The following is a 23,312-nucleotide window of genomic DNA, read 5'->3' as shown; positions in this document are numbered from 1 at the left end:
TTCACAACCAGTGTGCAATAGTCAAAATCAGAAAATTAACATTGGCACAGGACTATCCTCCACTAATTAAGGGCCTTATTGGGATTTCACCAGTTTTCCCAGTAAAGTCCTCAGTGGGGTGCTCCAGGATTCTATCCGTGCTCTCGCACTGCGTTTTGTTGTTATTTTTCCTTAGTCTCCTGCCATCTGTGACAACAGTTCTTCAGTTTTCCCCTTCTCTTTTATGACCTTGACACTCAAGAAGAGTATTGATCAGTTATTTTGTTGAATGTCCCTCCATTTGGTTTTACCTGATATTTTCTCATTATTGGACTGTTATCCATTTTGCGGGGCAAGAATACCACAGAAACGAAGTTGTGCCATTCTTTGTGTGTCACATCATGGGGCTCATGATCTTAATAGGAATCTTATTACTGGCGATGTTCCTGGTACCCTCTGAGGCATCAGCCCCCTTTGTGCTTTCACGCTTATAAGAAAGAAATGGTTTACAGGTTAGCCAGGTTTTATTTGAATTAAAATGTTATGAATGAAACAAAAAAGAAGAAAGTTCTAAGAGTGGAAAAGTATACAGGCTAGCCCCCTGGAATGGCGCTCTGTGTATGTATGAAGGCTGAGATCTTGACAACTAATTGGAGAAATGTTTAATGTAACCACATCCAAATTAAAGACCTTCATTGCTGAAGTATGCCAGTCTCTGACGATCGTGTCCTGGGCCTTCAAAAGCATACCGCCTGCCGTTGCTGCTGAGAAATTACATTCGGAGGACCAGACAACCCTCAGAATAACCAAAAACTTCTCTCTCTTTTTTAAAATTTAGGTGAATTTCTTAAAACCACCCCCTGCTTTTAACTTTGATGAGTTTTTCACAAAGTGTATGACTTTCCTGGATTATTATCCTTCTGGTGACCACAAAAGTAAGTACCCTCCATGGACAAGGGCCTTTGCCTCTACCAGCAGTCGGTAGAGTCGTATACCAAGGCCAAGGGTTCCATTACAAGTGGCCGGCCGCCTCAATGCAGCTCCCGGTCCTTAGCACACACCAAGAAGAACTCCCTCTCATTCCCCACGACAGCAATGCTCAGTACAACCCTCCTCGGGGCCTCTACCTCTCCCTTGGCAGTGGCTCCTTTCCCTCATCTCCCAAACATTTACAAGACTCCCCCCTGATGAAAGAAAAAATGAACCTTCTGTGAACCCTACTTTCCTCTCCTAACCTTCACCACCAAACTTCTCAGAAGAGTAGTTTGTATGTCTGTGCCTCTTCTTCTATCCTCTCATTTGTTTATTCACCCAATAAACACTGATTGCTTGTGCCTGAGGGAGCATGTGCTCACCTACTCTTCAGTCTAGAGCCTCTGACATCTAGCTTCTATCCACCTCTCCTCCTGTCTACTGAGACTGTTTATGCCAAGGCCACTAATGGCCATCAGCTTGCCGAACCAGGTGACCTCTCCTCAGGCCTCATCCTAGGTGGAGCCTTAGATTACTCCCTTTTTCTGAACACTACCTTCTCCTCTTTCCTTGGGTTCAAGAAAATTCCTTCCTAGTTTTGCTTTGACCCCTCAAGCCATCCATTTGTCAGTGCCCTTGGCTTCATTTCCTTCCCATTTCTTGAATGTTGGTGATTCCAGAGACCTCTCCTTGACCCTCTAGTCTTCCCTACTCACCTCTGGGAGAACCATTTATCCATACTTCCTTATGACTCCCACAGGGCTGGGACCAGGGTGAGGAAAGCAGGAGCCTAGGGCAAGAAGTGTAAGGAGCCACTACTCTCAAGGTTTTGCGTGTGGCTTGCCTCACCCAAGTCCCAGCCCTAACTGCCAGATTTCAGCCCTGACTTTTGTCCTGAATTCTAGGCTCATAAAAAAACTGGCTATGGGCTATCTTTGCTGGATGTCAAACATGCACTCCAACATGAACATGTTGTTAAAAAATGATTAAAGAAGACGTTTTAGGTGATACAAACAAACTATATTTAACATTTCATGAAGTGGACAGTCTTCTTTTGGAGAGCTACAAAATGGGGCAGAAGAGAAGAAGCTTTTATAGGATGCAGGATAAAGAACAAGGAAGAGACAAATGGGAAATATCTGGTTGGCTGGGGCCGCAGTCAATCTTGTTTGGTGTGAGAAGGCCCAGAGCTGGCTTGGCGTGTGGTGATTGGCTGACTGGATATTCTGCATTTCTGGTCAAGTGGAGCATTCATAGGGACAGGAAAGTTATCCAAGTTTCAGTTTGCTGACATGGCACCCTGGCAGAGAGCAGAGATTTATTTCATCTTGGGCCTAGAAATTTATTTCAACAATGTTTAAACTCTAAGCTACTTCTCACTTAGAGTTTCCTAAAAACTGCTTCCTCATCCAAACTAGAAACTTCAGAAACATCTTTGAATGATTCTTCTGTCTCATCATTTCTGTATAGGTGTGGATATCTTGACCATGACAAATGGAAGTTTGTACTTTTACAAAGCTGCAATAGGTAATGGGCTGGGAGAGGGGCCCAGGGAGAAACTGTAGGAAAATTGACTGGGAAAGGCTGGGAACCCAAAAGCTCCAGAGTTGGAGAAAGTCTAATGACACTCCTTGTGCGCTATGCCATCCCATCTCCTAGATCTTAATGGTACCTTCGATTAAGGGCTTCCTCAGTCCTTATTTGGGGCACCGTAATACCGTAACGTAATTCTAGCACTAAGCACCTGAAGCTGACATGGATATCATAGGTTGAGTCCTCCACAAACTCCCCTCTCTTCAGACGCTAGCCGCCAGCTCTGGGATCACCAGGCCACCTTTACTTCTGACAAACTGGCTAAAACCCAAGTGTTCCCACACTGCGCTCAGGGTTAATAATTCTCAATGATGACTCACAGAACTCAGGAAAGTGCTGTGATTATGATTATAGTTTTACTGTGAAGGATACAAATCAGGACAAGCCACAGAGAGAAATAGGGTGAGGTCTGGGAGCGCCCCAAACAGGAAGCTTCTGTGTCCTCAGGACACATCTCCGTCCCTGCACATCCATGTACGGCTGCCAACCAGGGGAGCTCACCCAAGATTTGGGTGTCCAGAGTTTTTATTGGGGTTTTATCAAGGAGGCATGATTGAATTGAATCATTGGCCATGAGATGGAACTCAATCTCCTGCCCCCTTCCCCTCCTCAGAGCGGGAGGTCAGGCTCTTATCACCTGGCTCAAAGCCCCAACCCTCTCATCTCGTGGTTGGTCTTTCCAGCATGACCAGCCCCTATCCTGAGTCTTCTCATTAGCATAAATTCAGGTGTGGTCCAAAGGGCCAACCGTGAATAACAAAGACAATCCAATTACTTGGAAAATTCGAAGGTTTAGAAGTTACCTCCCACGGTACCAGGAAGAAAGACCAGTCAAATTCTTTCTTCTACAACTGGCTCACATCCATCTCCATAACCATTGCCACAGTAATGGTCTGGCCTTTACAACTCCCACTCTTTCTGAGCTCCTTTCCTCTCTCCACAGTCTGCTCAGTGTCATTTCTTCTTAGTCTCCAATACTCACATGAGATTCCAGCCAGGCTAGCGTCTTCCCCAGGTCTTTAACCTACTGTGCTCATTCTTGACTTTCACCTCCGCGGTTCCACCTGCTGGGCATGCCCTCCTCAATCCTTCTAGCAAAATGCCCTAAGTCAATGCAAGATGCAGTTAAATTTCTGGTTCTCCTGTGAACTCCTTTCTGATTAAACCAGCTCATACTGACCACTGCTTCCTCTGAATCTCTCTGGTCTTTATGATCTATTAGCCCATTTGGCCTAACTATTTTTTTCTATTTAATTTTTCCTTACGCATTATATTTGAATGTTTAATCAGTAACTGCCTCCAGGAAAAAGCCCAAGTTTCCTTATTCCTTTTAATTCCCACATAGTGCCTAGCATGGTGTTTCGAATATACCCAATAAACACTTTAAAATTAAATTTGCTTCTTAATTTATATCCCTTTCAGACTCTATTTTTATTTTTCATCTCATTTTTTTTTCACATTATCATTATTCCCTGTTGAAAACCTATCATCATTTCTTTCTCCCTTATTTTTGATTTCTTCAAGTTTATTTCTACCACCTCCTATCAGTTATTCCAGAGTGTGGAGCTCTCAACAACTATAGTGAAGGGAGCCATAGAGATAAGGAGATCCCACTGCTTTCTTCCCAGATGAGGGAATAAGAGACAATCAGGAAGTGAGGTGACTTGTCCAGGGTCACACAGTGAGGTGGTATTAATACTGGCTCAGCACAAGGTTGACATAAGGGAAGCCATATTGTAGAAAAGAGACCATATTATAACTTTGAATGACCTCTGATTCTTATTATCTTTAAACTAAATCAGGGTATAGGGCATTTCTCCAGCCTCTGCATATCTAGCAAAACAAAAAATTATCAGGAACTAAGACAAGATGTCTGTCCCACCTGATGACCAGATGTCTGCTCCACCTGGAGACCAGCCCCCTATATAGCTTGGCCTGTAGTCTTTGTTCTGTAAGACGGTTCTTTTGGACATTAGTCAGCCATCTTCCCGCTGGCTAGCAAGCTGTAATAAAACCCTTTCTCTCCTACTACCTACCCCTCGACTATTGGCATGTCTTGCGGCAGGCAGACAACCTCCCTCGGGTGGTAACAGTATCATACCTGGGATCAGAAGCCAGTCTCCTGAATCTTACTCCTGCTGCTCTTTCAACTCTATCATCCCCTTCATTCTGTCACCATTGTCCTCTACTGCCATCCCCTCATCTGTCCATTCCCATCACCTGTGACAATAGTTTTGGCTCGAGTCTGGAGGTGAAAACTTCCCCAAGTTCCAAAGTGTGACAACAGTTAGAACAGGGTTTTGAGCTACATGCAACAGAATTTTGGAAAACCAGCAATCTCTAAGAACTTCTCATTGGATTTCCCTTGGCCCTATTCGGCTACTAGGTGTCCCAGAGTCCTTTGACTGAACTATGAAGACCACTGCCCAAGGGCATGGGGACTGGGAGGCTGCACTCTCTGGCACTGCAGAGCCAAGCCTTTCTGAGGCTGCCCCTCCTTCTGCCCTCCTAGACCTCCTGAGGCTTGCATGCACGCTGGAGTCAGATCCCGAACTGGAGTTGTCCCTACAAAAGTATGTGATGGAGAGCATATTTAAGCAGGTATTTTTGCAATTTTATTTATTGGCATTTGGGGTGTGAGGGATCTCGGACAGCTGGAAAGATCAAGAAAACCAGTAGCTAGTAAAATGTTTCATTGAAATAAAAAGACACAGGGCTGATGTTCTTCGTGTGTAGGTAACTGTAAAATGTATTGTTCAAAACAAAATACTTTGAAGAGCTAAAGGGGGCATTATTCATAATTACACTGTGACAACAGGCGTAAACTAGGACTGTGTTGTCTTATACAGCTGGGCAAACTGGAACTGTCCCAAGCATAGAACATATGGTTCCCCTTCTTACATGCCACGTAGCGGAAAGATATCAAGCGGATGAGCACTGGAACTCTGATTCTCTAAATCACCTGCAGAGGATCTTAAGCTTGGAAAGTCAACAATGCAGAAAACTCGAGCTCTCAGAACTGCCTCCAACCCCTAAAGTTTTCTCTTTTCATTTGCTTAGATCTGGGCTCTCTCAAATGTATTAATCTGTATGAATTGTAACTATTTCTCAGCACTCACCACATGCCAGACACTCTACTCTTTCATGTGCTTATTCTTCACAGTCCTCGGTAGATATTTTTATCCTCATTTTATATACGAGAAAACTGAGACCCAGAAAGATGCCAGAACTTTCCTGAGGTGGTAAAGTAGGAAACGTAGATAGGATTCTATCTGAACCTTACATTTTTTGCACAGGCTATACACCCTCCTAATATATGCCTGTTTTAATTCTTAATCTCATCAAAATGCAGTTGTGTCCTGGAGGAAATCTTTGTAGCACAAGCCTGAGCAGTGGACAGCTGCTTTCACGGTGTGGGTTGAAGACGTATCAGAATGCACCCCTCCACCTTCAGCCCAACTGAAAAACACCACCTCTCGTGCCTGCGTTGTCAAACTCTTCCACAGTTTGGAAGCTCAAGAAAGCTGCGCCCTTCTTCCCTCCCTCCCTTCTAGAGATAGAACACGTTTTGCTTCTTCAGCTGCAGCCAGCTGAGAGCAAAGTCTGCAGGAATGAGATGCAAGAGAGACTCCACGAGTCACTAGGACACTGGTGGGTGGGAATAATGAACAGTGAGTGAAGAAGCACAGCTAAGGGGGCTGAAAGGAGTCAAAAAGACAAACCTTTCACGACTTTATCAAGGCCTGCCCCTGCACCCAAAGAAGAGAGATGCAGAGAGATACCGTGGTTGCATTTTCCAAGCCAAAACCCAGAACACACAGTCTAATAGAATAATTTTTAATTGTTTAATTTGTTTGACAGATCTACTATTTAATAATTAATATTTTTATTTATTTAATGTTAATTACTTATTTAATAGATTTGTTTGAAAAATCAAAGAAAATCACTATAGTGGTTAGTTAGAAATTATTAAATAATCTTTTATGAAAAGAATAAAATTACATGAGACCAGGACTGTCTTTGCCAGTTAGGAAGCATGGCTGCAGGATTCCTTACACACAATTTCCTCTTTCATCCAGAAGATATGTTTCATATTGTTAGCGGAGAATCTGACGCTTCTGTGCTATTTGGGGGAGAAAAAAAATGCAGTGATTTTTCCCCCTATTGGTTTGCTATGCACTTAGTTTAACCAAATTCAGGATGATGATAGGCGGGGATAACTTGGGAACACTCTCCTTTCCTCTCCCTGTGCCTGCTGTGGGCAGGCTTGGAGAGAAGAGGGAGCTGAACGAAATATACCACCCAGAGAGGCAGGGACGGCTGACAGACAGAATGTCGGACAAGGAGCCTGGAGATTCGGGTTCTAGTTTGCTGCTGGCTCCCTGCATAACTGTGGGGAACTTGCATTATTTCTCCATGCCTCAGTTATCTAGTCAGTAACATGGGGGTAATCTGATTTCATTTCATTTGAAGATAAAGTGGGATAGAATGTGGAAATATTCTGGAAGTTTCCAGGTTATGAAAATATATGCTTAAATTACATTGCATGCTATTCTTATCCCTAAATCGTAAGAGAGCCAAAAGGAACAGTGGTTCTTTCTCTTATTGTGATGGTTCATATTGGCATGAGGGAGCTAGCAGTTGGGGCAGGAGAGTGGTTGCTAGCCAAAAATTAGCAAGTACGTAAATTTCCATTGGAAGAGATTTTGATAGCGCATTCCATTTCCATCTGCTCGACTTGGGGCTGCCTCTGCCATGTTGTACCTCACACGTTCCGACTTCAGCTTCCCCAGAGAATCTCAAAAGCCTGGCTCTCTCCCAGTGATACTTTCGGGAGGGGGTGGGGTGGCAGTGAGAGAGGATTCACTGCCAAGGACGCCTGCTGAGGAAAGCTCTCTCCTTTGCAGATTGTTGACAAACAGCTTCCCGGTTATTTGTCTGAGCTTCGCCCAGTGACAATTATGTTTGTAAACCTATTGTTTAAGGACCGAGAAAAAGCAGAAGTCATAGGCACAGCCATTCAGGACGCCTGTGTGCACATCAATTCTGTCCTGAGGGTCTTCCGAGGCCAAATCAATAAAGTCTTCATGTTTGACAAGGTAAATATGAACTAAGGCTTGGGAACCTACCAATAATTTAAGGCTGACATTCATGCCTACAGACATGGGTGAGAGGGAGGGAATAGACACTTTTAACCTAGAAATATCACTCCTTATTTGTAATTATAATAATAGCTTATGTGGTGGATGTGGCACTTACTATGTGCCAGGCATTGTTCTCTACCCTTTACATATTTTATTTATTTTACATATTTTAATTCATTTCATCCTCATGACTAAGAGGTAGGTGCTGTTGTCCTCATATTATGGATGAGGATGCTGAGGTAGAGATGAGGATACCGAGACAAGGCAAGATTAAGAAACCCAGGTGGTCTGGCCTCCTGGTCTGTGCTCTTAACCGCTGTGCTTGACTAGCTCTCACTATACGTATACCTCCAGCCCAGCATACGATGCATCTCCCGGAGATTTTAGATATGGTGTCTAGTAACCATCACATCTCAGAAGCTTGTTTCCAATAATCCCTACCTGCCACATCTACACCTCCAGTGTACCCTTTCAGTTTCATCGGGAGTAGAGGGTGGGAGGGGTCACCTCTAGCTCCTGGGTTCTTTTAATCTGCTTGTAACCAGTTTAGAGAAAAACTATGTGATTAATAAATTACCACACAAGTGCTAGCAAGACCTGATTCCCCATCCCAGGTGGTTTGTCTCTTAAAAGCAGAGCTCTTAATTACTACCCCCCACTCTCTCATTCACTAATTCAATAAGCATTTATTGAGCATTTTGCAGAAGGCTGAAAGCTAAGGGCGGGTGGCAAAGATGCGTAACTCACCCACACTGCCACACAACCAGGCGGAAAGAACTAATTCTGTGCAAGAAAAATAAACTCTGTGCTATGAGAGTTCTGAGGGAGCGGTGGCTTCCAGCCCGGTGTGCTCTGGTCCTTTCTTCCATGTTCATTTATGAGTATCATAAGGAAAGAGCATAGAATCTAAGGAAACAGTCTTTAGTGACTTGCAGACATGGCTTTGGCAATTCCAAGCTGTGTGACCTTAGCAAATCATTGAACTTCTCTGAACCTTGGTGTGTTCATGAATCATAATATGGATATTATTTGAATGGGGATAGTATTTGCCTCAAATGATCATTGAAAGTTTTAAAAAATATATTACGGAAAGCACCTGTCGCAATGCCCAGCTCACAGTCACCGCTCAATACGTGAGAGCCACGGTTCTCGCTGCTGAAGTGGGTCAAATGCTCACCTAGCCAAGCCACTAAGCAAAATTTCCAGGCAAAGCACACCCACTGGTGCTCCCAAAGAGGGCTTATCCTCTAGCGTCTCCACAGACCCAGAATCAGGGCTCCCCTCTGATGTCAAGACAGAGCCCAGTGGCAGTTAGGATCTGACGCTTGGTCAGATTCTTTTTGGAGAGGGTTGAAGAAATTGAGGCATTTTACTGTTCTTTTGCATTTCATCAGGTTATAACATATCTATATTCAAATTTTTTAACCCATTGCCTTTTATTTATTATGCTCTTTTCTTACAGACAACAGCATCTGACTGAGTTCATTTTTTAAGTGACTGATAATAAAAATGCCTAGCTTTAGAGTTTAATCTCTTTTTGGCAGAGTTAAGTTTATGCCAAGAAAACCCACTCCCAGCTTAAGCCTTTACCCATAAGAATAATAACAGCGTTTGAAAAGAACTTATTGTTTACAAAGTGTATATATATATGTATGTATAAAACATTGTTTACATTATATATGTATACAATGTTATATATAACTTTACATAATACAACATTAAGTTTACAAAGTACATATACTATGGTGTGTGTGTGTGTGTGTGTGTGTATATATATACATAACATTAATCCTTTTAGTAACCAAAGCAACTTTGGCAGGTGTATGTTACATCCATTTTCAGATTGATAAACTGAAGTTCATAGAGTATAACTGGCTGATCCATGTTCCCACACTTGGGAAGTGGCCTGAGAACACAGACTTTCTGATAACGGAGCTGGCGCCTTTCCCACTGCTCTGGGCTGCTTCTTAGACTTCCACTTAGCACCTTGCATTACACGGTCTTGGACACAAGAGAGGGTAGACAGGAGGTAGAGAGGGTGCACACAAATAGCTCGGTACAAGCCATTATCTCTGGAGCAAAAGCAAGCCCTTCTTGGGCTCAAGACCTACCATTGGTGATGCACTAGAAGTTATGTGAAGTTTACTACGAATAAAATAGGTATGAGAGAAATCATGATGAAATCAGATTCAGAAAGTGCATATTTCTGTGCCCCCTCCACTGGGCCTTCTGCCTGGTCCAGTTTAAAGCTCACCATCTACCAGCTGTGTTTGCCAACTCTCTCCCTCACAGGGCTGCTCCTTTCTCTGTGTCTTTGGTTTCCCTGGGGAAAAGGCACCTGACGAATTCGCTCATGCCTTGGAAAGTGCCATGGATATATTCAGCTTCTGCTCTCAGGTCCACAAAATCCAGTGAGTGTTGACCCTGATCCCACCTGGTGGTCCCTGCCCCTTTTGTAGGATATGGGGAGACAACAGAGAGAGCTGTCCTTGACTGGTGCCCTTCTGCCTGCATTCATTATTCATGTAACGTACAAGTGGAGTGTGCAAACCCAGCCCTGACGCAGTAAGACAAGAGATGATAAAGGCGAGTCTGAGGAAGGGCATTCCTAAAAAGTCAAAATGTGCCCAGTTAGCAAGAGACTCTAACAGAGTTGTCTCTACTTCTAGATTACTTCTTGGTAGAGATGGGACTCCCAACTCCGTGTTGGAGACCTGAGTTGATTTTTAATAACTGGGAGATAAAATGAGTCCTTGGGTTGGAAGTTTATATATTGATCTGGCCTCAAGACCCCCCTCTCACAGTAAAACTGGTAAGAAGGTAAAGTTTACCATCCCCAGCCCTGGCCAACCAAGAGCGCAAAGCCCTCAGGCTCCCTCTCTTGAGCACCTCAAGGACCTGGACCTGTGGCCCTACTCTGGTTGACCCTAACAGGTATCACCCCCTTGTCCTAAATATTTCCACCATCTCAGCCCCTTGGCATCAATATATGCTGCCATACTCATGTATTAGCAAAGTGAGATTTGATGCTACACACAGAGGTAACTCTTAGTTACTTCCTTTCAAAAGAATGGCTTCGTTCTTTCTAGCAATAGCAAAGATAATTGAATTGTTTACAACCATAGTCACTGTACACTCAAAGTCCATTTTGGGTGATGAGAGTTATCTTCCAGAAAAGTGGTTCAGATGAGTATTAAAACTAGCAGAAAAGTACACTGAGTTACCACTTCTAAGAACTTAGTTCTGTGTTCCCCCTTCACACCTCCAGGCCGTGTACAATTGCCCTAAACTAAGTACAAAAGGAGGGGAGTTTGTTTATTGAAAATCCTTTCCTACCTCTCCCCACCCTATTCCTCATCATGTCCCCACCCTTCTCACTTTCTCTATGCTCACTGTCTTTATCTCTCTTCCCACAACTCGCTTTGTCCCCGGCACCAGTACTGTTTCCATCGGCGTGACCAGCGGCATTGTCTTTTGTGGAATCGTCGGACACTCTGTGAGACATGAGTACACAGGTGTGCTGGGCTCACTTATCTCCATTTTTCTTTAGCAAACGCTGTGCCTTGCCACTGGGCTTTGTCGGAGGAAGGACAAAAATAAGGGAGACATAGTCCCTGCCCTCGGAAAGTTTATAGTCTTCTCGATGGAACCAAGCCATGTAGCTTTGTCCATTGACAGCTCAGCGCTTGCAAAGTGTGCATTTCTGGGGCTATGCATGAGTATAGGAAATGTGTAGTCACTAGAGGGGAGCAGCAGAGACTATGAGCTCGTGGAATGAGGTGCCTTTATAATAATTTCCTGCTAATATTAAACAGCTACTCCTCTTAATTTCTGGAATAGGTAAGAATAGCTTCTTAAAAATTATGAACATTGGCATTACTGATGAATAATACTAATCTCAAAAGAAGATAGTAAGGAGGTATTATTTCAGGATTTCACTGCTCTTACTATTACTTCTCTCTTCAATCCTATTAGGGTTTAAGATGTTCAGAGATAATACATCTAAAATACTGAATACACCTAAAATGCTGAAGTGGTTATGTCTGCAATGATACATTGCCTGAGATTTTCCTCAAAGTAATATGGGGTGGAGCGTGGATAGGAATGAAGATGCGGCAGGATTGGCCATGGGTTCATGGCTTTTGGGACTGGGTGATGGGTTTATGGAGATTCATGATACTGTGCTTTATTGCATGCTCAAATTTCCCCACAATAAACAGTTTTTTAGAAAGGAATATCTTGTTCAGAAGTATTTATGTTTATGTTAGAGGGCAACATTTAGTACCTAAATAAAGGTAATATTCAGGGCTTACTAGCAACCAGGCACTGTTCAAAGAGAAGTACATGTATTAACTCATTAATCTTCTGAAACTACCCTCTGAGATAGGTCCTATTATCATCCCTGTTTCACAGACTAGGAAGCTGAGGCGTGGAAGAGTTAGTAATTTGCCCAAGTGATTTGGTAACATAGCAGTTAGAGGTAGAGTTGGGGCTCAAGCCTACATAGCTTGGCTTCAGAGTCCGTGCACTACAGTGTATTACCCTGTAAAACACCCCTTTAAATCAATCTTACACACACCCCTTCCAGCTCCATCTACGTACTCTTAAGAAATGGCCAAATGAAGGCAATTCGTTTTGAAAATGAAATGAAATGAAGAATTTCATGCACAGGAACATACAGATGCAATTTTGTGCCCCATTCGGAGGTCTGGGTCCCAGAGCCAAGACTGTGCTTGTCCATCTTGTAGCAGCAGACCAACGACACCTCCTCTGAGAGCCCTCAAGTCTATGACCATCTCACTTACAGAACCCTCTCCTTACACAAGGGCTTTGATCTCTGCACAGATTATCCCCATGGCTTCCCAGGTTGGGTAGAAACTTTACTGATGGCTAATTGAGTTACTCTCTGCACATTTTTTCCCCCTGCTTTTCTCCCCCAAATCCCCCAGTACACAGCTGTATATTTTAGTCGTGGGTCCTTCTAGTTGTGGCATGTGGGAAGCCGCCTCAATGTGCCCTGACAAGCCGTGCCATGTCCACGCCCAGGATCCGAACCAGCGAAACCATAGGCCGCCGAAGCAGAGCTCACGAACTTAACCACTCGGCCATGGGGCCGACCCCTCCCTGCACATTTTTAATAGCCATTGGCTAATATGGGTATTGAAGGCAAGACTTCTGTGTCATTCCTGAGAGGCAAAGGGAGTAAAGGGTAAAAATGCCACCCGGGGACGGTAGGTCTCAGAGTATATTCAGTTCATTGATTCTTTTCTCCCTGCTCTTTCCCTTTCTCCTTCCTGTTATAGTAATTGGTCAAAAAGTCAACATAGCAGCCAGGATGATGATGTACTACCCGGGAATCGTGACCTGCGACTCTGTCACCTACAACGGCAGCAACCTACCAACCTACTTTTTCAAAGAGCTTCCAAAGAAAGTCATGAAAGGTGTTGCAGATTCTGGACCAGTCTATCAGTGTTTGGGCCTTAATGAGAAAGTGTGAGTGTGGGGCATTGATTTTGCAGTATCTTTTAGTAAAGAAGCGGGAGAATTATGCTAGCAGTCAGTCACCCATTTCAGATTCGAAGCCAATTTACAAAATTGAAATCTATTCCTTCTCTAAACCAACACCCAGATTTCAAAATCCTTCATTTTTCTCCATCTTACTGATATTGTAGCATGGTGGAAGATCCCGTTCTCCCTCAGTTCTGAGAATCTTGGGCTTATTCTTCAGAAGTTGTGCAAGGGGAACAGACAATCCCCTCATTTCAGTACATTTGTGGACCCAGATGGACCCAGTGACCAAATATTAAGTATTTACTGATCATACCAACCATGTGCCAGGCATTGATAAGGATAAAAGAGTATAAGATATTGCCCCTCCCCTACGTCTTAAGTGAAATATATTCCCCAAAAGCCCAGTTAGATGTATGGGTGTCATTTTGAGGCTGAAAATCCTTCAGTGGCTTCTAGTCATTTTCACGATAATGCTCATCTCCCCTTGTGTCCCCTCCTCTGTGGTGCCCAAGTCGATTCTCCTCCCCACCACCCAGCCCATCCCCAGTCAAGTGGGAGAACCATCGCCCATTTTTGAAATTCAGCTGGAGGATCTATTCCTTTATGAGGCTGGCTCTGGGACTGCCCAGTCTCGGCTCGGGCAATGTAGCTCTTTCTTCCTCTTGTAACTCTACAGCACACACTTCTATTAGAGTACTCACCACACTCATCACAATTACTGACTTGATATGCTTTTCACTTACTACATTGTGAGCTCTTTGAGGATAGAGACGATTTCTTGCTCATTCTTGTATCTTCAGTGCTTGGCACACAACAGGCACTAGGTAATGATGAATAAATGAATGAATAGCATGGAAAGCAGGAAGGTATTATTCTTTATATTAGCGAGCTAGAATCTAGGTCTTACATGGTCAGACAGCAGAATCAGGGCTACAATTGGTTCAAGGAGTCTTTATTATTGACGTTTGTATTCCCAGGGCTCAACACCGTACTTGGAGTGCATACACCATCAATAAAGTGCTGTTTGAATAAATGAATGAATAATAATTTTTTGTGAGCCCTTATTAAATATTAGGTACTCTACCTCAAAATATTTAATTTCTTCTTAATATCAACCATATCAGGTAGAAACAACTATTATCTCCATTTTATAAATTTAAAAACTGAGACTCAGAGATGTTAAATGACTTGTCCATGGTCATAAATCTAGTAGGCAATAGAGACAGGTTCAAAATGCCACGATAATGCTGGATTATAGGCAGCCACAACACCTCACTGGTATACAGCAACAAACATTTATTTATGTCACAAATAAGTGGGGTCGATTGATCTTGGCTAGATTTGGCTGATCTTGCCTAGACTTGTTCACATGCCTGGGGTGCAGCAGATTGTTGGCTGATCTGGGACGACCTCAGGTGGGATAAGCGGGAAGTCTGGCTGACATAACTGGGACAGTTTGGCTCTTTGTGTCTCATCCTTCATCAGGCTAGCCCAGGCATGTTGTCATGGCAACATCAGAAGAGGAAGAGAGAGCAAGCCACTGTAGAAGCCTTTTTCAAGCCTCTGTGTCATGGTTGCTAACATCTGATTGGCCAAAGCGTTCACAAGGCTGAGCCCAGAGTGAGAGGCACTGCAAAGTTACGTAGCGAAGGGCGTAGATACAAGTAGGAGCGGACAAGTGGGGCCATTAACGCAGTCAATCTACCACCGAAACTCAGGACTGATTCTAAAGCAGGCCCACTTCATGATTTTTCTATACCATCTCTGAAAATAAGAGACTGTAGAAATGCACATACAAACATAAACAGAACCTGGTTCCTGCCCTGAAAGTTCACAGTCTGATAGGGAAGACCAACATGTACAAAATTAGTTGTATATTACACGGGAGACCTTGGTATGTGCTGTAAACGCGGCATAACAAAGTAGTATGATGATACAGACAAGGGAATGATCCATTTGACTAAAAAGGCTCCTTCAAGAGATAACACCGCACACTGGGCAAGTGTATGCATCCTGGCCTAGATTTAGATATTAACTCTGTCATTATCCTGTGTCACCACTAGCCATGGGTTCTTGGGTAAGTTAAACTCTCTGTACCTCAATTTCCTCATTTGTAAAATGGACATCATAATAGTGCCTTCTTAACAAGGTTTTTGTCAGGAATAAAGGAAATGATCCGTGTAAAACACCTGAGCAATTGGTGGACTCTTTCCTGGATGTGAGCCAATGTACCATATCCAAGTCCACTGGGTCCCATATTGGGTGTCTGTTTTCCCTGGAAAGGGGCCAGTTCTACCAAGGCAGACTCAACAAGGATTGATTGAACAGTGTACCAGGGGCCATGTAAAGGCTGCTACACAAGTTGTTTGGACTCTCTCACGAGGTAAGAACTTCTTCCTTCCCCCTCTCCTTTCCTCCACTGCTCTCCTCCGTTCCTCCTCTTGGCACCTGCAAGCCTTGACTCAGGAGAGAGACTCTTGTTAGAGACTGACAAGGAGGCTTCCTGGGAACCAGGAACTAGTCACTCTCGTTCTCAGCATATTCCTGTTTTAACTCTAACGTCTCGTCTCGTCTTCTTTTCTTCAGCATGTTTGGTATGGCATACCTCAGCGGCAACAGAAATCAGGATTACCTTTTGCTGGGTAGGTAGTGGGCCTTGATTTTTAAACTTTTTTATTGAACTACAACAAAACATGCAGAAAGGTATACCAATGATAAGTATACAGCTTAATGAATTATCACAAAATGAACATAGATTCACCATCCAGGCCAAGAAATAGAAAAGTAGCAGTTCTCTAGGAACCCTCACATACTTTATCCCTCTCCCCTTCCCCAGAGACTTCTGACAGCCCAGTTTACTTAGGCCTGTTTTTAAAATTCATATAGATGAAGTCATACATTGTATAATTACGTATGCCTTCTTTTAGTCAACATTATGTTATGAAATTCATCCATGTTGTTGGGTGCAACTGTAATTCATTCATTTTCATTGCTATGTAGTATTCCATCTTACAAATATACAACAATTTATTCATTTGTTCTTGTACAATATTTGTTTCCAGTTTTGGTTCTTATGAATAGTGTTGCCATAAAGATTCTGATACAAGTCTTTTGGTGAACACATGTATACATTTCTGCTGAGTATATATATAAGAGTAAAATTTGGGGGACAAAGGGTACAATTTTGGTAGACAATGCCAAATAATTTTCCAAAATAGTTGTGTTTATTTATGGTTTGACCAACAGTGTTATGAGAGTCCCAGTTGCTCCTTGTCCTTACCAACAATTTGGTTTTATCAGTCTTTATAATTTTCATAATTCCGTTGGCTGTATAGTGGTATCTCATTGCAGTTTCCATTTGTGTTTGGGAATGTGGCTGAGCTCCTTTGTCATGTTTATTGGCCATTTAGACGTCATCTTTTATAAAGTGTCTCTATAAATCTTCTGCTTATTTTTCAATTGGGCTGTATTTTATTATATAACTGTTGGAATTATTTACATATTCTGGTCCACCGTCATTTGCTTTTACCATGCGTAACTTTTCCCATTCTATGCTTGCCTTTTTGATCTATTGATGATGTTCTTAATGAGGGGAATTTCTTGTTTTAATGTAATCCAACTTATTGATCTTTCCTTTTGTAGTTAGTGCTTCCGTATACTGTTTAAGAAATCTTTCCTCACCCAAAAGTCATGAAGACGTTTTTCTAGATTCTCTTCTGGAAACTTTGTGTTCCCATTTACATTTAGGCGTATGATCCATCTCGCAGTGATGTTTTGGGGATTCTTGGTGATAGGGACCCTGTTGTAAGAAAACTAACTCGAGACTAGATAGGGAAGTAGACACAACATGAGGTAGGGATGTGCCGTCTGAAGGAAGAGACCCGCGTGAGGTGGGCCGGTGGATTCTGAAGGCAGCCATTTCTAGCAACACTGTAAGTTCCTTCTGTTAGACCTGAACATCCCTAAAAGTATCATCATAAGTGAAATCCTGGTCATAACTGTGATACGGCAATTAAGAGCATGCTCTGTCCCACACTTTGGGGGATGTTAGGACAGAATCGTGATGTCAGCAGAGCCTCAAAGAAGGCGACGGTTCCAGACCTTCAAGGAGCAGTGGGGCCAGCAGCGTGCCCACTTCCACTGAGCTCAAGTGGTTTTCAGAGTCTGCAAGCAAGTCGCTTCTTCTAAGTCCGGTCCCCAAACTCCTGCAGGCTAGAGAGGAGAAGGAAGGCCCACTCTCACCCTCCTCCGAGGCCTTACTTTCCATCCCAGGATACGCCTGTGGTGGTAGTGATTGACAGTGAACGGAAGTGCTAACTCCCTTTCTCCAAGACTGAGGATCAACATGACGGTCACACTAGAGCACGTTGGTGCAATAAGTGTACGCTTCTCAGTCTGGGCTGGCTGCCTGTTTGCCTGATTCCACCAGTGGGAGGTAAAGATCAGTCCCGGTATCCTTCCTTAAAGCCAAAGTCAAAAACAGACTGTCAGGGGTTAGGAGAATGGAAAATGCCCTTTTACAAGATTGCGGTAAATGAAATTGTATATACTAATTAACAACATAGATGACAACAAAAATATAATGACCGAAGAGTGGTTTTTTAGGGTCAAAAATACAACAGTCCCAGGTGTTAGGGCCTTGTTTAGATAGAAACAAGGTACATGTACTTCAAGTCCAGTTGACTTAACCACATTTTAAAATCCAGCTAAAAGGACAATCCACCAGGTCTTACCTCTAGAAGATTCCACTAGGCAGCCTTCTGGGCCTCATCCTCTGAGTTCCTATGTGAGCCTCAGGACAAAGAACACTACACATCTCATAAAATTGAAGGTCAAATTCATTTTCAGAGAGGGAATGTTTCATCCAAAAGGAGCAATATAGTATGCAAAGTAGTTCTCAATAACTCATACCCAGAAATTTACATTACCAAGTAAACACTCAGCTTCTTTGTATAAAACTTCTAAACCTAGAGCAATGGTCCTGGTTTTGAATAGATGTTAGATAACACCTGGGTCCGTTTCACTCTATCTACGGATAACGCAAGGGGCCCTCCACAGTGCCATTCGGCAGAGATGGAAGAGTCGACCCCCAGTGGGTGTCCACCTCTTTGACAGGAATGGCTCACTCTTTTGAAATTACAGTTCTGTCAGCTCCTTGCTGTCTCCCCAGGTTTCAAAGACTGTGGGCCGAGTTTCAGATTTCAGGCAGGACATCCTGTTACATATATTTAAAAACATAAGAAAAATAACAGTGACAGGGTTGTAACCCAAGGTGATTTTTATTTTCTTCTTTTCCTTCCCTAAGTTTCCCATATTTTCGACAGTGAGCATGTGTGAGTTTTATAATCAGGAAAAAACTCTGTTATTTTTACGAAGAATTTTGGTTGTTCTTATGATACAAGTCATCTATACATGATTTTTGAAGGCATATTGAATTTTCTTATCACTGATAGTGCTTCTAGGAGCCCTGAGATAAGCATAATTTCTCATTTACAGAGAGCAAGTTCCCTTCCCAGAATTGGAAATAAAAATATTTGTTCAGTATAGGAACCTGACTTTAATAAATTTATTTCCTGATGTGATAAGCTATAGATTAATTACTTCTAGGGTGTTATAGAAAAAAAGGAAAAGAAAATGAGTGTTAAGAGTCAGATAGGGGGCCGGCCCGGTGGCGCAGCATTTAATTGCGCACTATCTGCTTCTCGGGGGCCCGGGGTTCGCTGGTTCGGATCCCGGGTGCCGATATGGCACTGCTTGGCAAGCCTTGCTGTGGTAGACGTCCCACGTATAAAGTAGAGGAAGATGGGCACGGATGTAACTCAGGGCTAATGTTCCTCAAAAAAAAAAAGAGTCAGATAGGCCTGGTTTAATTCCTGGTTGTGCAATCTGAGCAAATTTCAGTTTTCTACACTAACATTAAACGGATGTTATAGTGAGCATAATAAGAATACTTGCCCTCACAGCTTGTGGGAATCAAAGAAAACCATAAAACCACATTGTTAGCTGGAAAGCTCTAGAGAAAAATTTAAAAAATTTTCAAGTGCACAGGACCTCAAAAAAGTCTATGAACAAAGCCAAAGTTACTCTTTGAAGTGCTGTCACTATGTGCATTTTTTCTGTCTCTAGACTGTTTTATGTTGATTTGGTTTGCTCCCTTTTTAAAAAATAAAAATCACAGGACGTGATAAGGAGATCAAAATCTTCATGTGTACTATGAAGGAATTTTTGATGTGCAACTGCAGCCGAGTCCTAATGTACGAGGGGTCATCGGGATGTGGAAAAAGCCAGATACTGACAGAAATTGAGTTCCTGGCCCAAGGTGAGAATCACAGGTGAGTGTCTTGCAATAACCATTTCCTGGGAACCCAGAGAATCCTGACTCCTGAAGAGTTTTATTTATTTTAATGCTCCTTTCCTTTATATAACTTGTCATATGTAAACTACAATCTATCGATTATTGGGCGCCATGCCCCTGGTGGTGAATAAATAATGATAAACATATTGAACTAAGAAAATGAGAAGCTGGGCTGACCCCTGAAGATCCTGGTTTAATGCCCTTGGGGCTTGGTTATTAATGTTTTAAAGCTTTCTAAGTAATCCCAATGTGCAGACAGGCTGAGAACAACTCGCACAGATGTTGAGACCAAGGCTGGATTGGATCTGCAGAACAAACACATAAATGTATCCAGGGCTGACAGGCAATCACTAGTTCAAACCTTTTAGCCCTGTGAGTGGGGATAGAGAAGGGGAGGCCGCTGAATTTCCCTTTGGGAGGCAGAGCTAACGTACTTGCCTCATGCTGTTTCTCTATTTTCATATGAGGAATGTCAGGAGGGCTCTCTTTGGGACAGCCCATCTAGCACCCTCGTGGCAGTGGAAAGTGTGGTATTAAATAACAGTGACGATGACCAAGATGATGATGACGGTGTCTCACATCCTTTCACCATCTAACCTAAAGGCTTTAAGGGGAAAGTGATTATTAGCCTTAGATTATTTTTAGCTGTGTGTCTACTCTTTTTTAATTCAAGGCCTGAGAAAGGCTAGCTTTAAAATATCTTTCACATTGCTAGGGAGGTAGTTCATAACAACCAGAAGACATTCATTCATTCATTCTCTCCACGCCGTGTTGAGCACCTCCGGTGTTCCAGGGCTGTCAAATGCTGCGTTAGTTTGCTAGAGCTGCTGTAACAAAGTAGCACAAACTGGCTGGCTTTTTTTTTTTTTTATTGAGTTAATGATAGGCTACAATCTTGTGAAATTTCAGTTGTACATTAATGTTTGTCATTCATGTTGTAGGTGCACCACTTCACCCTTTGTGCCCACCCCCCACCCCACCTTTCCCCTGGTATCCACTAAACTGTTCTTAGTCCATAATTTTAAATTCCTCATATGAGGGGAGTCATACACAGATTGTCCTTCTCTCGCTGGCTTATTTCACTCAACATAATTCCCTCAAGGTCCATCCATGTTATTGCAAATGGAATGATTTTGTTCTGTTTTGCAGCTGAGTAGTATTCCATTGTATTTATGTACCACATCTTCTTTATCCATTCATCTGTTGCTGGGCACTTAGGTTGCTTCCACGTCTTGGCTATTGTAAATAATGCTGCAATGAACACTGGGGTGCATAGGACTTTTGGGATTGCTGACTTCAAGCTCTTTGGATAGATACCCAGTAGTGGGATGGCTGGATCGTATGGTAGTTCTATTTTTAATTTTTTGAGGAATCTCCATACTGTTTTCCATAGTGGCTGCACCAGTTTGCATTCCCACCAGCAGTGTATGAGGGTTCCTTTTTCTCCGCAACCTCACCAACATTTGTTACTATTAGTTTTAGATATTTTTGTCATTCTAACGGGTGTAAGGTGATATCTTAGTGTAGTTTTGATTTGCATTTCCCTGATGATCAGCGATGATGAGCATCTTTTCATGTGCCTATTGGCCATCCATATATCTTCTTTGGAGAAATGTCTGTTCATGTCTCCAGCCCATTTTTTGATCAGGTTTTTTGATTTTTTGTTGTTGAGTTGTGAGAGTTCTTTATATATTATGGATATTAAGCCTTTGTCAGATATATGACTTGCAAATATTTTTTCCCAACAAACTGGGTGGCTTAATCAGCAGAAGCGTATTGTCTCCAAGTACTGAGGCTAGAAGGCCAAGATCAAGGTGTTGGTAGGGTTGGCTGGTTCTGACAGCTGTGAGGGACAATCTCTTCTATGCGTTTCCCCTGGCTTCTGGTGGTTTGCTGGCAGTCGTTGGTCTTCCCTGACTTGTGGAAGCATCACCCCAACCGCCGCCTTCATCTTCACCTGATGTTCTCTGTGTGTGTGGTCTGTATCCAAATTTCCCCTTCTTATAAAGACACCAGTCATATTGGATTAGGGGCCCACCCTACTCCAGTGTGACCAAGGCTTAATTCACCTAATTGTATCTGTAATGACCCTATGCCCCAATCAGTTCACATTCTGAGGTACTGGGGGCTAAGACTGCAACATAGGAATTTGGGGGGAACATGAGTCAACCCATAGCAAGTGCCAATGCTCTGAAGATGAATAATGTCTGATCCCTGCTGTCAAGGAGCTCTCACAGAAGAGGACAGAGAGTAACAATAAAAATATAACGTGGGAGCCGGCCCCGAGGCTGAATAATTAAGTTGGCACACTCTGCTTCGGCGGCCCAGGATTTTGCCGGTTCGGATCCTGGGCGCGGACATGGCACCACTCATCAGGCCATGCTGGGGCAACGTCCCACATGCCACAACTAGAAGGACCCACAACTAAAAATACACAACTATGTACTGGGGGACTTTGAGGAAAAAAGGAAAAATAAATCTTTAAAAAAAATAAATAGGGCCAGCCCAGTGGCACAGCAGTTAAGTGCGCACATTCCGCTTCAGTCGCCCAGGGTTCGCCAGTTCAGAGCCCCGGTGCAGACATGGCACCGCTTGTCAAGCCATGCTGTGGTGGGTGTCCCACATATAAAGTAGAGGAAGATGGGCACTGATGTTAGCTCAGGGCCAGTCTTCATCAGCAAAAAGAGGAAGATTGGCAGCAGATGTTAGCTCAGGGCTAATCTTCCTAAAAAAAAAAAAATAAATAAAAGGAGTAAAACCATTTGGGGCCAGCCTGGTAGTGCAGTGGTTAAGTTCACACATTCCGCTTCAATGGCCTGGGGTTCGCTGGTTCAGATCCCGGGTGCGGACATGGCACCGCTTAGCAAGCCATGCTGTGGTAGGTATCCCACATATAAAGTAGAAGAAGATGGGCATGGATGCGAGCTCAGGGCCAGTCTTCCTCAGCAAATACAGGAGGATTAGCAGCAGATTTTAGCTCAGGGCTAGTTTTCCTCAAAAAAAAATTTAATTAATTAATTAATTTTTTAAAAAAGAATTGGAATAGATGTTCTCTAAATTCCCCTTTCTCTTTAAAATATATATATATATATACATAACGTGGCAAGGAAAATGATAGAGGCGCTCAGCAGTGTATTATGGAAGCTAAGAGAAAGACGGGTATGTAAGCCAACCTCAGTGCATCAGGGCAGATTTCCAGGAAGCTCCACTGAAGCTGAGATTTACAGATGAACAGGAAATGAGGGATTAGGAGGCACTGCGAGAGCGATAGCATTCCAGGCTGGGGAGACAGCCTAAGCAAAGACATGGAGAGAAGAGACAGCTCTGCTGTACAGGGAACGCTCACCAGCTTGTTGTTCATGGAGGGGTAGACTGCTGGACAGGGAGAGGCAAAAATGACAGAACGAGGCCTTGGAAGGTCTTGTATGTCACATAAAGGAGTCTAGGCTTACACCTTTAGGCAATGTGAGCCGCTGAAAAATTTTAAATGAGAGAGAAGATTTTCCTGTCTCGATACTGCAGGCTTCTGGGAAGGTGCTGCGTTCAGAGAGTCACAATGCTAGGCAGGGCCAGTCGCAGGGTATTTGGCAGTATAGGTGAGCGTATGAGCCCTGAACCAAGGCGGTGATGGTGGGACTCGAGAAGAGGGGACAGCTAGATTAAGTCATCAGGGCTGGGGAACAGAGTGGAATGAGGGAGTGCATCTGAAGCAGGAGTAAAGAACAACTTGCAAATAGCTTGGGGAATTTCTGTTATAA

At 43.2% G+C, this 23,312-nt stretch overlaps 1 protein-coding gene across 9 annotated transcripts in view; it reads left to right on the top strand.

The window, feature by feature from the left end:
* The window catches only part of ADCY10 (adenylate cyclase 10), an 83,017-nt gene that overhangs the window by 12,406 nt on the left and 47,299 nt on the right, over positions 1-23,312 (top strand). For 7 of the 9 annotated variants that reach the window (XM_008521063.2, XM_008521065.2, XM_070591493.1 and 4 more), the window contains 8 exons: positions 818-914; positions 5,057-5,145; positions 7,452-7,643; positions 9,981-10,099; positions 11,127-11,203; positions 12,992-13,181; positions 15,786-15,841; positions 19,378-19,531. In XM_008521063.2, the coding sequence (XP_008519285.2) occupies positions 818-914; positions 5,057-5,145; positions 7,452-7,643; positions 9,981-10,099; positions 11,127-11,203; positions 12,992-13,181; positions 15,786-15,841; positions 19,378-19,531 (974 nt within the window). The remainder of the gene's footprint in view (positions 1-817; positions 915-5,056; positions 5,146-7,451; positions 7,644-9,980; positions 10,100-11,126; positions 11,204-12,991; positions 13,182-15,785; positions 15,842-19,377; positions 19,532-23,312) is intronic. The other 2 variants (XM_008521064.2, XM_070591494.1) reach the window with 1 other exon arrangement.

Source organism: Equus przewalskii, chromosome 23, assembly GCF_037783145.1.
Source record: "Equus przewalskii isolate Varuska chromosome 23, EquPr2, whole genome shotgun sequence".
In the NCBI taxonomy this organism is placed as follows: domain Eukaryota; kingdom Metazoa; phylum Chordata; class Mammalia; order Perissodactyla; family Equidae; genus Equus; species Equus przewalskii.
This window is presented reverse-complemented; position numbering and strand designations above follow the sequence as displayed.